A 13,359-nucleotide genomic window follows, 5' to 3' on the forward strand; every position below is an offset into this window, starting at 1 on the left:
TAAAATGTTCCTCAATCTACACACAATATCACATGATGACGAAGCGAAAACAGGTTCATTTTTTGAAAATGTCTTAAATACAAAAAAAACACACTGCTCAAAAAAATAACACATCCTACATCTGAATGAATGAAATATTCTTATTAAATACTTTTTTCTTTACATAGTTGAATGTGCTGACAACAAAATCACACACAAATTATCAATGGAAATCAAATTTATCAACCCATGGAGGTCTGGATTTGGAGTCACACTCAAAATTAAAGTGGAAAACCACACTACAGGCTGATCCAACTTTGATGTAATGTTCTTAAAACAAGTCAAAATGAGGCTCAGTAGTGTGTGTGGTCTCCACGTGCCTGTATGACCTCCCTACAACGCCTGTGCATGCTCCTGATGAGGTGGCGGATGGTCTCCTGAGGGATCTCCTCCCAGACCTGAACTAACTACATTTGCAAAAAATTCTAAAAGCCTGTTTTTGCTTTGTCATTATGGGTTATTGTGTGTAGATAAGAAAAACAATTTATTCAATTTTAGAATAAGGCTGTAACGTCAAAGTGGAAAAAGTTAAAGATTCTGAATTCTTTCCAAATGCACTGTAGCTACTGGGTTTCCAACTGTCAATGATATCAGACCACTCAAGTGAAGTGAATAAGTTGATTTTGTGTTTTCAAAGTTAATGTATGTTATGGGTGTCAAATACTAAACCTAATTTAACAGAATAAGTACAGCCTCTGGATTGGGTAGCCTCCCTGCTAGTAACAAGAAACGGTATTTGTATTGTATCTAACAAATTGATCACTCATAAACTAAACCATTTATCAGTCATGCATACCTACTCTTAGCAGAACCGCTTCCCTGTTTGGTCTCCAAGCTCCTTTAGCCCGTTAAGAATGTTAATGTACACAAATGGCCACTAGTTTGACTAACTCTTCAACCTCATTTCAGGAATATCCTGCCCCCCCTCTCCCCTCCCTTTGTCAGAGAGCATGGCTCAGGAGACCAATCAGACGCAAGTGCCAATGCTTTGCACTATGGGCTGCGGTTTCTATGGTAATCCCCGCACCAACGGCATGTGCTCAGTCTGCTACAAGGAACACCTGCAGAGACAACAGGGTGTGGGCCGTTCCAGCCCCCCAGGTGAGAAAGGTAGGGAGAGGGACACAAAATGGGGGGGCTGGAGAAGGAGGTAGCAATTGCTACCAAAACCTTGGCATTATAAAGCAATAGTGATTTATCAGTTTGTGAAACACTTTTTTTTTTTTTCATTGAAGCCATGATTCAATATAAGTAAAAGGTCAGTCATAGTCACAATCAATGAACATGTGGGTTGTCTACAGGCTCGGTTGCTTCATCGCCAGTGGGGTCCCTGGGAGCAGCTGGTGTGTCGGTGAAGCGCCAGACAGCGGAACCCAGCGCGGAAGGGGTCACTCTGCCTGAGGAAAGGACATCCAGGTATGCTGCCAGAGAATCAGCTTGTCTCTGCAAACAAACACAGACTGCTAAATGGAAGCCATTCAATTGACAGTAAGCTGTTGCTCAAGAGGCTTTGGTTTATCATTGTGTTTTGGAGTTCCCTAGTCTTCCTCCTGAGCTTAAATATTGGATTATGGTTAACTCATTATTGGTCTGAGTGTGTATGTGTGTCTTTAGTCCCAGCTCCCCCAGCCCAGTAACCCAGCAAATGACAGCCATGAGTATCTCCCAGGATACTGGAGCCACTGACTCAGACCAGGCTAATGGGGAAGAGGGGACATCCAAAAACACAGGTTAGAACAACTGTGGGGGGAGCTCAATACTTTCTTGGTTTCCAAACTGTTTCCCATGTCTATATCATCAGTAACATTATGTGGCATGCCTCCTGCCTTGTCTTGTAATACATAACTACACTGCAGCAACAGTCCTATATGGGTATCTATGTTTGAAGTTCAGTCAGATGTTGTATTTTAACAGAGCCACTGGGTGAGGCAGCCCAGACCTTGTCTGATGGTGATCAGACCCCTGACAAAAATAAGAAGAACCGATGCTTCACTTGCCGGAAGAAAGTGGGCCTCACGGGTAAGACTGAAGAGGGTTTTAAGCCAGGTGGACACTACACGTTTTTAATCTGATCTACAGGCTCCTGATCGGCTACTGACACATTTTTCCAAATTGGAGTAAAACTTAGAGCTGCAGCCTGTAAAAGTGTAAGCACATACTTGATTTGCGTTTGATTGCTGTAATAGGCTCCCGGGTACCTGCGCGTTCCCAATAATTTAACATGTTGAATATATTCTACCTCAAATTGACCATTGTCTTCAAGTGTGAACAATGCTCAGAGCAGATGCGAGACATTTCTCGCCAATAGCAGCTACTCAGGGAAAATAAATTGTTCTCTTCATCTACATTACAAGTTCATCTCTAACCATATTTCGTCCAACCTTTTTATGCAAGTAAAGTACATGTCGGATAAAAAATAATGCTATGACAGCCCTGATGGAAACAGAACATTTTTCGCCGAACTTTGCAAATGTCAAAACAAAATACGCTGGACAAGGTGGAATCTTTTTGCCGGGAAAATGAATTCTGCGAGAAATGCCAGTGGAAACGCTTTTATGAGCAATTATTGATAAACCATCATATCGAAGTCAAGGTGGAGTCACGCAATGTCATGTCTGGTCCCCCACTACGACTCACCAGGAAAGCATGCAGTTTATTAGTTTATGCAGTTTATTACAAATAAAATAAGTGATGAACTTCACAGGGTGGTGGAAGTGCAAGGTGATGAGCTCGATGTTCCTTTTAAATAAATATCAAGGGTCTTATTCTGATGACATGATCATCGATGCTTGGCTGCCGTTAGACAAATAAAAATCTTGCTCTTTTGTCCATAATAATCTCATGTAGGCTATACGTGCGCTCTAGCCAATAGCACGCAGATACAACTAGAGTGCACTTGCCAAGACCAGAGTGGGCACACACTATATAAAGGACATTTTTGGGGGGAGAAAACCATTAGTATAATTAAATGTGATGGAAACCCATTTAACTTGTATTTTTTATTCGGTACATGGGAATTTAACTGCGAAAGGTATTTTATGTGCACTACGTCATCACGCACAGCCTTTTATCTGCAACAAGTCACTTTGATGGAAATATATCTCTGGTGGGAAATTGTGTAGTTTTTATGCAAATGTTTTAATATTTGCATGAAAATCTGTCGCCAATGGGTGTAAACCTAGCTACTCACACACAAGCTAGCTGGTCTCAAGTCTATGGGCTGGTCTCAAGTCTTTAAACCTGTTCTTACCTCAAGCTCTTTCTGCAAAATCGACAATCCATATTGGCCTCTTTTCCCTAACCAGTCATGTGCCCAAATTTGCTTCTTTCTTGCTTAGTTTTCGGAGCATGACAATCGGTGATGTAATAATACCAAAAAAAATAACACTACGTCAATGAAAGTTGGTACCCAAATATAGCCTAAACCTATTGTTTGATAATTTTACAATGTACCATTCAAAAGTTTGGACATACTTAAACCCTGGAATGAGTTTCTTTATATTTACTATTTTCTACATTGTAGAATAATAGTGAAGACATCAACTATGAAATAACACATATGGAATCAAGTATCAAAATATATTTTGAGATTCTTCGAAGTAGCCACCATTTGCCTTGATGACAACTTTGCACACTCTTGGCATTCTCTCAACCAGCTTCATGAGGTAGTCACCTGGAATGCATTAACAGTTGTGCCTTGTTAATTTGTATAATTTCTTTCCTTAATGCGTTTGAGCCAATCCGTTGTGTTGAGACAAGGTAGGGGTGGTATACAGAAGATGGCCCTATTTGGTAAAAGACCAAGTAATGGCAAGAACAGCTCAAATAAGCAAAGAGAAACGACAGTCCATCATTACTTTAAGACATAAAGGCCAGCTAGTCCGGAACATTTCAATAACTTTTAAAGTTTCATCATGTGCAGTCGCAAAAACCATAAAGTGCTATGATGAAATTGGCTCTCACGAGGCCCGCCACAGCAAAGGAAGACCCAAAGTTACCTCTGCTGCAGCGGTTAAGTTCATTAGCGTTAACTGCACCTCAGATTGCAGCCCAAATAAATGCATAACAGAGAAAAGCAGCCAACAAATGCTCAGCATATGTGGGAACTCCTTCAAGACTGTTGGAAAAGCATTCTTCATGAAGCTGGTTGAGATAATGCCTAGAGTGCAAAGCTGTCAAGGCAAAGGGTAGCTACTTTGAAGAATCTAAAATGGAAAACATTATTTTGATCGGTTAAAAAAAATAAAAATACTACATGATTCCGTATGTGTTATTTCATAATTTTGATGTCTTCACTATTTTACAATGTAGAAAATGGTAAATTGAGAAGAACCCTTCAATGAGTAGGTGTGTCTAAACCTTTGATTGGTACTGTATTTCCACACTGAGGTTTGAATAATACTGTGAAAATTGTTATAATGCCCTTTTTAGTGTAAGAGCTGATTGAAAAGCCTGGCCTTCCATGTTGACGTCCTCATGTTGTGAATTAGTCAATAGACCAATAAAGAATTCCAAACCGCTCTACCAGTAACAGCTCATGTTCAGTTTTCCCCTTTCTACTCAAACCACTCCCAGAGAGTCCTAGCAAAATACTTGCTTGAGAAATTCCTCTTTGCTAAGAAGCCATTTTAATTTAACTTTGTCTATCTCCTCACTCACTAGGCTTCGCTTGTCGCTGTGGTAACCTGTTCTGCTCCATTCACCGCTACTCTGACAAACATGACTGTCCTTACGACTATCGAGGTGCTGCCGCAGCACGCATACGCAAGGAGAACCCTATCGTGGTGGCTGAGAAGATCCAGAAGTTATGAGGACTGAGTAGAAAAGTCTGATGTGCAAATTGTGGAACAATGGCGGCATGGAATAATACCAGATAAAATTGTTTCATGGTAGGATAAGGTGGTTGGGGTGGCGGTGTCACAGCCCCTGCCCAGCCACTTCCTTTAACATCTCCCTCTCTCTCCTAGGGTGACCGCTTGAGTGTGAATGCCAGTGGTGAGATGGTCTGTGTGTGTGCAGTAGGGTTTGGTAGGCATTAGAAGTCTACTGTGGGGAAGGAAGACATTTCATTTTTAACCTTTTATTGTTTCTTAACTTGGGGGGGAGGACTTGAGTTAGTTTTTATATTACCCCCGTGTGGTGGTTAAAATGAGCCAGAAGTAACATGTTGAAGAGCATGCTACATCTCCGATAAGGACATCAGGAGGTCAAGTTAAGATCCATGCTGGGAGTTTCTGTGTATCAGCAATATATTTTGAGGGCTAGAGATTAATTTACTCCCAGAGAAAAACCCTTGTCCAGTTTCTGACAAATGGACCTTTTTGTTGTAACTTTTCTTTCCCTTCTGACCCTTAGATGAATAGTTCACAACATGGCAACATTTTTTCAAGAAATGTTCTTTAACTTACTGATATTGGGTGCATGAAAGAGCCTCGATATGAGTGATTGAGATTGTTTTTATGAGTGTATGACATCAGATCTATATTAATATATTGTCCTTAGCTTGAATTTTTTTAAAATATTGAATTCGTAAAAATATAATTAGGTTGGTTTGTCCTGGAGGATTGGCAGCATGTCAGAAAATCACTTGTTTTGTACTGAACCTTTCAATGATATTTTAGCATTTCCATCTGATTTATGTAACCATTTAAAAAATACAACTTCTGATATGTGATGGAGTAGAGTCCTGTTAATATGTTCAGGTTAGGACAGTGCAAAAAATTCAATTTATTATGGAATCAAAGCACAACAATTAAAGTTAACTGCAGAGCATAAGACATTGAATGTGCAAGTTAACTTACGTACTCAGTTGTTTTCTTCAGCATCCGGGTCTTTATACACAGCTCAAAAAAATAAAGGGAACACTAAAATAACACATCCTAGGTCTGAATGAATGAAATATTCTTATTAAATACTTTTTTCTTTACATAGTTGAATGTGCTCACAAAATCAAAACAATCAAAACAAAATCACACAATTATCAATGGAAATCAAATTTATCAACCCATGGAGGTCTGGATTTGGAGTCATTAAAGTGGAAAACCACACTACAGGCTGATCCAACTTTGATGTAATGTCCTTAAAACAAGTCAAAATGAGGCTCAGTAGTGTGTGTGGCCTCCACGTGCCTGTATGACCTGCCTACAACGCCTGGGCATGCTCCTGATGAGGTGGCGGATGGTCTCCTGAGGGATCTCCTCCCAGACCTGGACTAAAGCATCCGCCAACTCCTGGACAGTCTGTGGTGCAACGTGGAGTTGGTGGATGGAGCGAAACATGATGTCCCAGATGTGCTCAATTGGATTCAGGTCTGGGGAACGGGCGGGCCAGTCCATAGCATCAATACCTTCCTCTTGCAGGAACTGCTGACACACTCCAGCCACATGAGGTCTAGCATTGTCTTGCATTAGGAGGAACCCAGGGCCAACCGCACCAGCATATGGTCTGACAAGGGGTCTGAGGATCTCATCTCGGTACCTAATGGCAGTCAGGCTACCTCTGGCGAGCACATGGAGGGCTGTGCGGCCCCCCAAAGAAATGCCACCCCACACCATGACTGACCCACCGCCAAACCGGTCATGCTGGAGGATGTGGCAGGCAGCAGAACGTTCTCCACGAGGTCTCCATTCTCTGTCACGTCTGTCACGTGCTCAGTGTGAACCTGCTTTCATCTGTGAAGAGCACAGGGTGCCAGTGCCGAATTTGCCAATCTTGGTGTTCTCTGGCAAGTGCCAAACGTCCTGCGCGGTGTTGGGCTGTAAGCACAACCCCCTCCTGTGGAAGTCGGGACCTCATACCACCCTTATGGAGTCTGTTTCTGACCGAGCAAGACACATGCACATTTGTGGCCTGCTGGAGGTCATTTTGCAGGGCTCTGGCAGTGCTCCTCCTTGCACAAATGCGGAGGTAGCGGTCCTGTTGCTGGGTTGTTGCCCTCCTACGGCCTCTTCCACGTCTCCTGATGTACTGTCCTGTCTCCTGGTAGCGCCTCCATGCTCTGGACACTACGCTGACAGATACAGCAAACCTTGCCACAGCCCACGTTGATGTTCCATCCTGGATGAGTTGCACCACCTGAGCCACTTGTGTGGGTTGTAGACTCCATCTCATGCTACCACTAGAGTGAAAGCACCGCCAGCATTCAAAAGTGACCAAAACATCAGCCAGGAAGCATAGGAACTGAAAAGTGGTCTGTGATCATCACCTGCAGAACCACTCCTTTATTGGGGGTGTCTTGCTAATTGCCTATAATTTCCACCTGTTGTCTATTCGATTTGCACAACAGCATGTGTAATTTATTGTCAGTGTTGCTTCCTAAGTGGACAGTTTGATTTCACAGAAGTGTGATTGACTTGGAGTTACATTGTGTTGTTTAAGTGTTCCCTTTATTTTTTGAGCAGTGTAGTTTAGCTTGATCTCTCTCTCTCTCTCTCTGCAGGTTTGCTACTGAGAATAAAGCATGTTCTGCCAGTCCAGGCAGGACATAATGTACTGTTCTCCTTGAACACCCTCTTCTGTTCCATATAGCCAAAAGTGAACCACCTTGTTAATTTTTTCATAACTACCCTAAAGAAAGAACTGCCGTGGCACTGCTTTCTTTTCCTTGTATTTTCTTTCACCCACAGGTAATTCCTGTGTCTTTGAACAGGGGGTGGAATTTAGTCATGGGGCTAAAAATCACTCTGGATGACATTTATTCTAAAGTGTCATTCTAGGTTGCTTTCCTTAGTACCAGTAATTTGGACATGTCTCAATCCTCGGCCAAGGGCCTTCGTGTCCCTGTGGTTGTTTTCAGGATTGGTCACACTAGTTTGGTTCCAAATAATTAGTGGCAGTTTTGCATTTTTAGGTGAATCAAATGTTTCATAGCGAATGTCATTGAAAAAGAGTTGTGTGGAAAAAAGCAGATCCTGAAAAGCATCACGTGTGACACCTGGCAAAACAACGAGACCCTTTTGAGAGAGAGTCTGAATTGAATGAGCTCTCTTATATGAACAGGAAAACATCGGGACTTGACGCCAGGCACCACAGGTTGAAATTACAGATTTGTTGGTATTTTTGGTCCATTTATTATTTGTATTTTCACAAAGTAAACCATTTCAAACTTGCTGAACTTATAACTTATAACTTGCTTAACTTATAATTTCTTTAGTTTGTCATACTACTGTCATCAAAATTGTTATTTATTTTAACCACTAAAATGAACATGCATCATTCATTTCTAAGCCCATTTCATAAGAGATTTACAAACTGGACTTTCAAGAGCTGTTGAATGGGTTTAAATAGACTTTTGGTGTTTAGTAGTCTTCAGTGTATTTGCCTTTAACTGTCATTTCCCAAAAGTCACTTTTCCCACACGCCAACAAATTTCTCAGCTTCAGAAGCATCTGCGTTCACCAAATGTTGTGTGGTTATCCTTAGATACATTACATGACCAAAGATATGTGGGTACCTGCTCTGCGAATATCTCATTCCAAAATCATGGGCATTAATATGGAGTTGGTCCCCTCTTTGCTGCTATAACAGTCTCCACTCGTCTGGGAAGGCTTTCCACTAGATGTTTGAACATTGCTGCAGGGACTTGCTACCATTGTGAGGTCAGACACTGATGTTGGGCGATTAGGCCTGGCCCGCAGTTGGCATTCCAATTCATCCCAAAGGTGTTGGATGGGGTTGAGGTCAGGGCTCTTTGCAGTGAAGTTCTTCCACCCTGATCTTGACAAACCATTTCTGTATGGACCTCGCATTGTGCACGGGGGCATTGTCATGCTGAAACAGGAAAGGGTCTTCCCCAAACTGTTGCCACAAAGTTGGAAGCACAGAATTGTCTAGAATAGAATTGTATGCTGTAGCATTAATTTCCCTTCACTGGGAAACAAGAAAAACAGCCCCAGACAATTATTCATCCACCAACCATTCCTGTTGGCACTATACATTGGGGCAAGTAGTGTTCTCCTGGCATCTGTCAACTTCGATTCGTCCATCGGACTGCCAGATGATGAAGCGTCATCACGCCAGAGAACGCGCTTCCAATGGCGGCAAGCTTTACACCACTCCGGCTGACGCTTGGGATTGCACATGGTGATCTTAGGCTTGTGTTTGGTTGCTCGCCCATGGAAACCCATTTCATGAAGCTCCCGACTAACAGTTGTGCTGAAGTTGCTCCAGAGGCAGTTTAGAATTCAGTATTGAGTTTCACAACCGCGAACAGACGATTTTTATGAGCTTCAGCACTCGGCGGATCTGTTCTGTGAGCTTGTGTGGCCTACCACTTCACGGCTGAGCAGTTGTTGCTCCTAGGGCAGAAATTTGATGAACTGACTTGTTGGAAAGGTGTGGTGCCACGTTGAAAGTCACCGAGCTCTTCAGTACGGATTATTTTTGTCAATAGAGATTGCATGGCTATGTGCTTGATTTTATACGCCTGTCTGCAACAGGTGTGGCTGAAATAGCCGAATCCACTAATTTGAAGTGGTGTCCACATACTTTTATGTAAATGTAGTGTATATTCTCCAGACATGCCCAGAGGGAATTGTTTATATGCTGTCGTTTAAAAAAACAACATCTAGTTAAGTGTATTTTTGGAACATTCTTCCAAAATAAAATGTTATCTACATGTCTTTATTATTTTACAGATAGAAAGATGGATAAAGTATTTATCCACAATCTTCTCTGGCCAAGTCCGGTCGTGGGTATCTTTAACAAAAATATTTATTCGGACTTCGTCCATTGTCCAGAATGTATTTGTCTTATGCAAATATGAGCATATTTAATGATATCACCTTTATTTGCATATATATATATATATATTATTTTGTTACTCAGAAAAAAATGTAATAAAAATATTTTGTGTGTCTACATTCAACTGGTAAAAGGTGATTTGTGATATGATTGAGAGAGAAAAATCCCTATTGGGATGTGGTGCCTGGTCTGGATTTAGATGGACCTGTAATTGGAGCATTAGCCTGGGTTGTGTTGCCAGTTAAAGAACGGCTTAGTGAAGGAAAGGTCTAAAATGGCTCAGTCTTGGCATGCAAACACCAAGGTTGCCTGTTGCTGAGCCAAGCCAGGAGCTCAAAGCCCCTGTGGCAAGAGATGAGTCCTCTTGGTTCTCATTTGGAATTTAGGCACTTGGATCTTTAGGTTCCCACTATATAAAGTATCTGAGTAGAGATGGTGCAGTGCCTGTGATACCATGTAAGAAGGGCACGGGTATGATGGACTAGACTCCTGTCTTGTGAGAAAAATATATATACTTTGCTGTAGGTTTTATTCCCTATTGTGATGTTACTGTTTTAAGGGCATGCAGTAAACTGGCTTTAAAGTGGGCAGAGATGTGGCACCGGGGTTACCTGATGAGTATACCCTGTTTTAGGCCAAGGGAACAGAGTTGGCTTGTCCTTCAGTTTGGCTGATTTGTCTTCTTTGCAATTATGTTTCGCAGGTTGATAGTTACCTTGACTACTCGAACTACCCCAGCATTTAAAAAGGTGAGCAATTTGAATGTTACCAACAGGGTTCTCAAGCTATTTTTTAGCATTGGAATTGACCAAACAAGATTTCTTTAAAATAAACCTGTATTTAACTAGGCAAGGCAGTTAAGAACAAATTCTTATTTACAATGATGGCCAAACCCGGACGACACTGGGCTAATTGTGCGCCGCCCTATGGGACTCCCAATCATGGCTGGATGTGATATAGTCTGGAATGGAACCAGGGTGTCTAGTGATGCCTCTAGCACTCTAGCGCTTGATGTTATGAAAACATCCACTACAATTTCAATCTGTTATACTTTAATAACCTCTACAGGATCGGTGTCCCCCCGTTGGGAAATTTCCTTGTTACTTACAACCTCATGCTCAAGACAGACATGTCTTATATGGACAGAGAGCTTCAATTCTTGTTAATCTAACTGCACTGTCCAACTTACAGTAGCTATTACAGTGAAAAAAGACCATGCTATTGTTTGAGGAGAGTGCACAACAACTTATCACAGCAACTGATTTAATACATTCACCTCTGGAGGTAAATAATGTACTTGCATTCAGTAATCTTCCTCTAATTTGTCATCCTGAGGGTCCCAAAGAGAAAATAGCATAGTTTTGTTTGCTCCAAACTATTTTTATATTAAAATGTAGGAACTGGGTTCTACAGTTTGAACCCGAAAGTGTTTCCATTCAAATGGTATCAAGAATATGCATATCCTTGCTTCAGGTCCTGAGCTACCCAAATCTAACTGCCTGTATGTCATTTTAGGCTAAAATTGGGGGGGAAAGGGTCTGACCCTTTTAACAATGTCATTAAGCTTGTTTGTAGCACAACATAATCATTGTCTGCATTTTGAGGCCATTACTACAAAGCATTTGATCCGTGATGATGAGTGACCAAATCTGGCAATATTTCTCTGTCACTGCAGAACTGATTTACCATAACTGACAGTGAAGTACTTTACTCATTTCACTGATGTATGAGAAATGATAGCGTGGACAATAATTGTGTTCCAGAATGCTCCAAGTAGTAAATCTGTCCTGCAGGAAATTGCAGAAGTGCAGTCAAGTCCTTTGGCTCAGAAACACCACCAGATATTTTTTTGTTTTTAAAATGTAGGACTGTATGATCTGTAAGAGTAAGTATAAAAATAAAAGTTTATTTTAAATTGACACCTGACTTTTGTATTTATTTGTACAACTGAGGTTAAGCAGTACAAATCTGGTAAAGCAGAGGCAGCCCTGGGATGCCAAAAGCAATTTTCTCGCATGGGTTCAGACTTTCCTCTCGAGACAGGTTAATCCTATAAAAAGTCAAACATTACATCACTACCTCCCAATGTACTGCAGTACATTCAATGGACAACACTTAATACAGTAGCCTATTGTTTTACAGCTGTCCCTTAACTTTTTTTCTGCTGTGTTTCTCTGACTCTACCAAATGCTTAGATGTAAGGTCTCCAGCTGTGTGGTTCTGACACCGGTTCTGACTGACATGTTCTTATAAATTTATCTGTGGATACCGTACATCGGATGGCTTGAATTGAGCGACAGCCCTGGTTCTCACAGAAACAGTATTTGTTTTCTGAGCCTGTGTGATGTAGGACGTTAGACCTGAAACCACTTCATGCTGGGATGTCCCTCCTACCACTTAATTTGCTCTTCCGACTGTCCATAAACTCCTGGCTGAACCCTACATCACAGGCAAATCATATGCCTACAATCCTTATATCGTAGTGGTTTCATCATGGTAGCACATTCAGAGATCGATTTATAGTCATTAACCTAAACGAGATTATATTTTAAACAAAACACTTTCCGTTTGTCATAGATGAACAAGGTTAATGAGTGGCGCAGCGGTCTAAGGCACTAAATCTCAGTGCTAGAGGTGTCACTAAAGACACCCTGGTTCGAATCCAGGCTGTATCGCAACCAATCGTGATTGGAAGTCCCATAGGGCGGTGCAGAATTGGCCCAGCGTTTTCCCGGTTTGGCCGGTGTAGGCCGTCATTGTAAATAAGAATTTCTTCGTAACCGACTTGCCTAGTTAAATAAAGGTTAAATGAGATGAAATGTGAGTTCAGGAACATATGCCATGTTTTTCTTGTGTGGGCCTCCCCTCTCTCTACGTATTCACTTGGTCCTGTCTGCTCCCCTCTCTTCCTTGCTGTCTGAAGTTGTGCTTTCCTGGATCTCCTACATTATTACAGAGATGGCATACTATCTGCAGTAGCAATATGGAGTATTCTGAACAGACCAACACACACTTTGAACAACAGGCATCATTTTTACCTAAATTGAGCTAAAGGTTAGATCTGGGATAATTTCCCCATGTTCCTTAATTATAAGCAGTTCTCTCAATCTTAAACTTGATCAACATTCAACTGTCTTACCCGCCACTTATTTTGTCTCCATTGTTTATTGAAAACATACATTTGCATAATGACCACTTGTATTTGAAACATTGTTCGTTTTTGGTTAGCTATCTAGCGAATTTTAGCAATAGTGGCATTGACATGAAATTAATCAAAACACCTCAAAACAAGACATGGTATCAATAACATGATGAAACAAGCCATTTATGAGTCCCCACATGGCAGTGTCATTCTTGCTAGCAATCTGGCCATCCAGAATCACAACAGGCTGACTTATGCCCCATAGAACAGCGCACATCGTTTTCGTGACATCAGCCAAACATCTGTTAGCTAGATGCTAAATAATTGTATTGTAAAAAAAACACAATCTACTCACGTTAAATGTATTGAACCTTTTATTTAACTAAATAAGTCAGTTAAGAACAAATTCTTATTTACAATGACTGCCTACCAAAAGG

The 13,359-nt window shown here is 41.3% G+C and overlaps 1 protein-coding gene across 2 annotated transcripts; it reads left to right on the plus strand.

The window, feature by feature from the left end:
• Window positions 1-947: 947 nt before the first annotated feature.
• zgc:77486 (AN1-type zinc finger protein 5) lies at window positions 948-5,916 on the plus strand. Of its 2 annotated transcripts, none has more exons than XM_024421464.2 (5): window positions 948-1,149; window positions 1,341-1,455; window positions 1,654-1,769; window positions 1,954-2,058; window positions 4,702-5,916. In XM_024421464.2, the coding sequence occupies exons 1-5, from the start codon at window positions 990-992 to the stop codon at window positions 4,848-4,850; spliced, it is 645 nt and encodes a 214-aa protein (XP_024277232.1). In that variant the 5' UTR covers window positions 948-989; the 3' UTR covers window positions 4,851-5,916. The 2 variants fall into 2 exon arrangements, with proteins under 2 accessions (XP_024277232.1, XP_024277231.1); XM_024421463.2 differs by having other exon boundaries at window positions 948-1,140.
• The last annotated feature ends 7,443 nt before the right edge of the window (window positions 5,917-13,359 follow it).

This window comes from Oncorhynchus tshawytscha, linkage group LG05 (genome assembly GCF_018296145.1).
Source record: "Oncorhynchus tshawytscha isolate Ot180627B linkage group LG05, Otsh_v2.0, whole genome shotgun sequence".
Classification (NCBI taxonomy): Eukaryota; Metazoa; Chordata; class Actinopteri; order Salmoniformes; family Salmonidae; genus Oncorhynchus; species Oncorhynchus tshawytscha.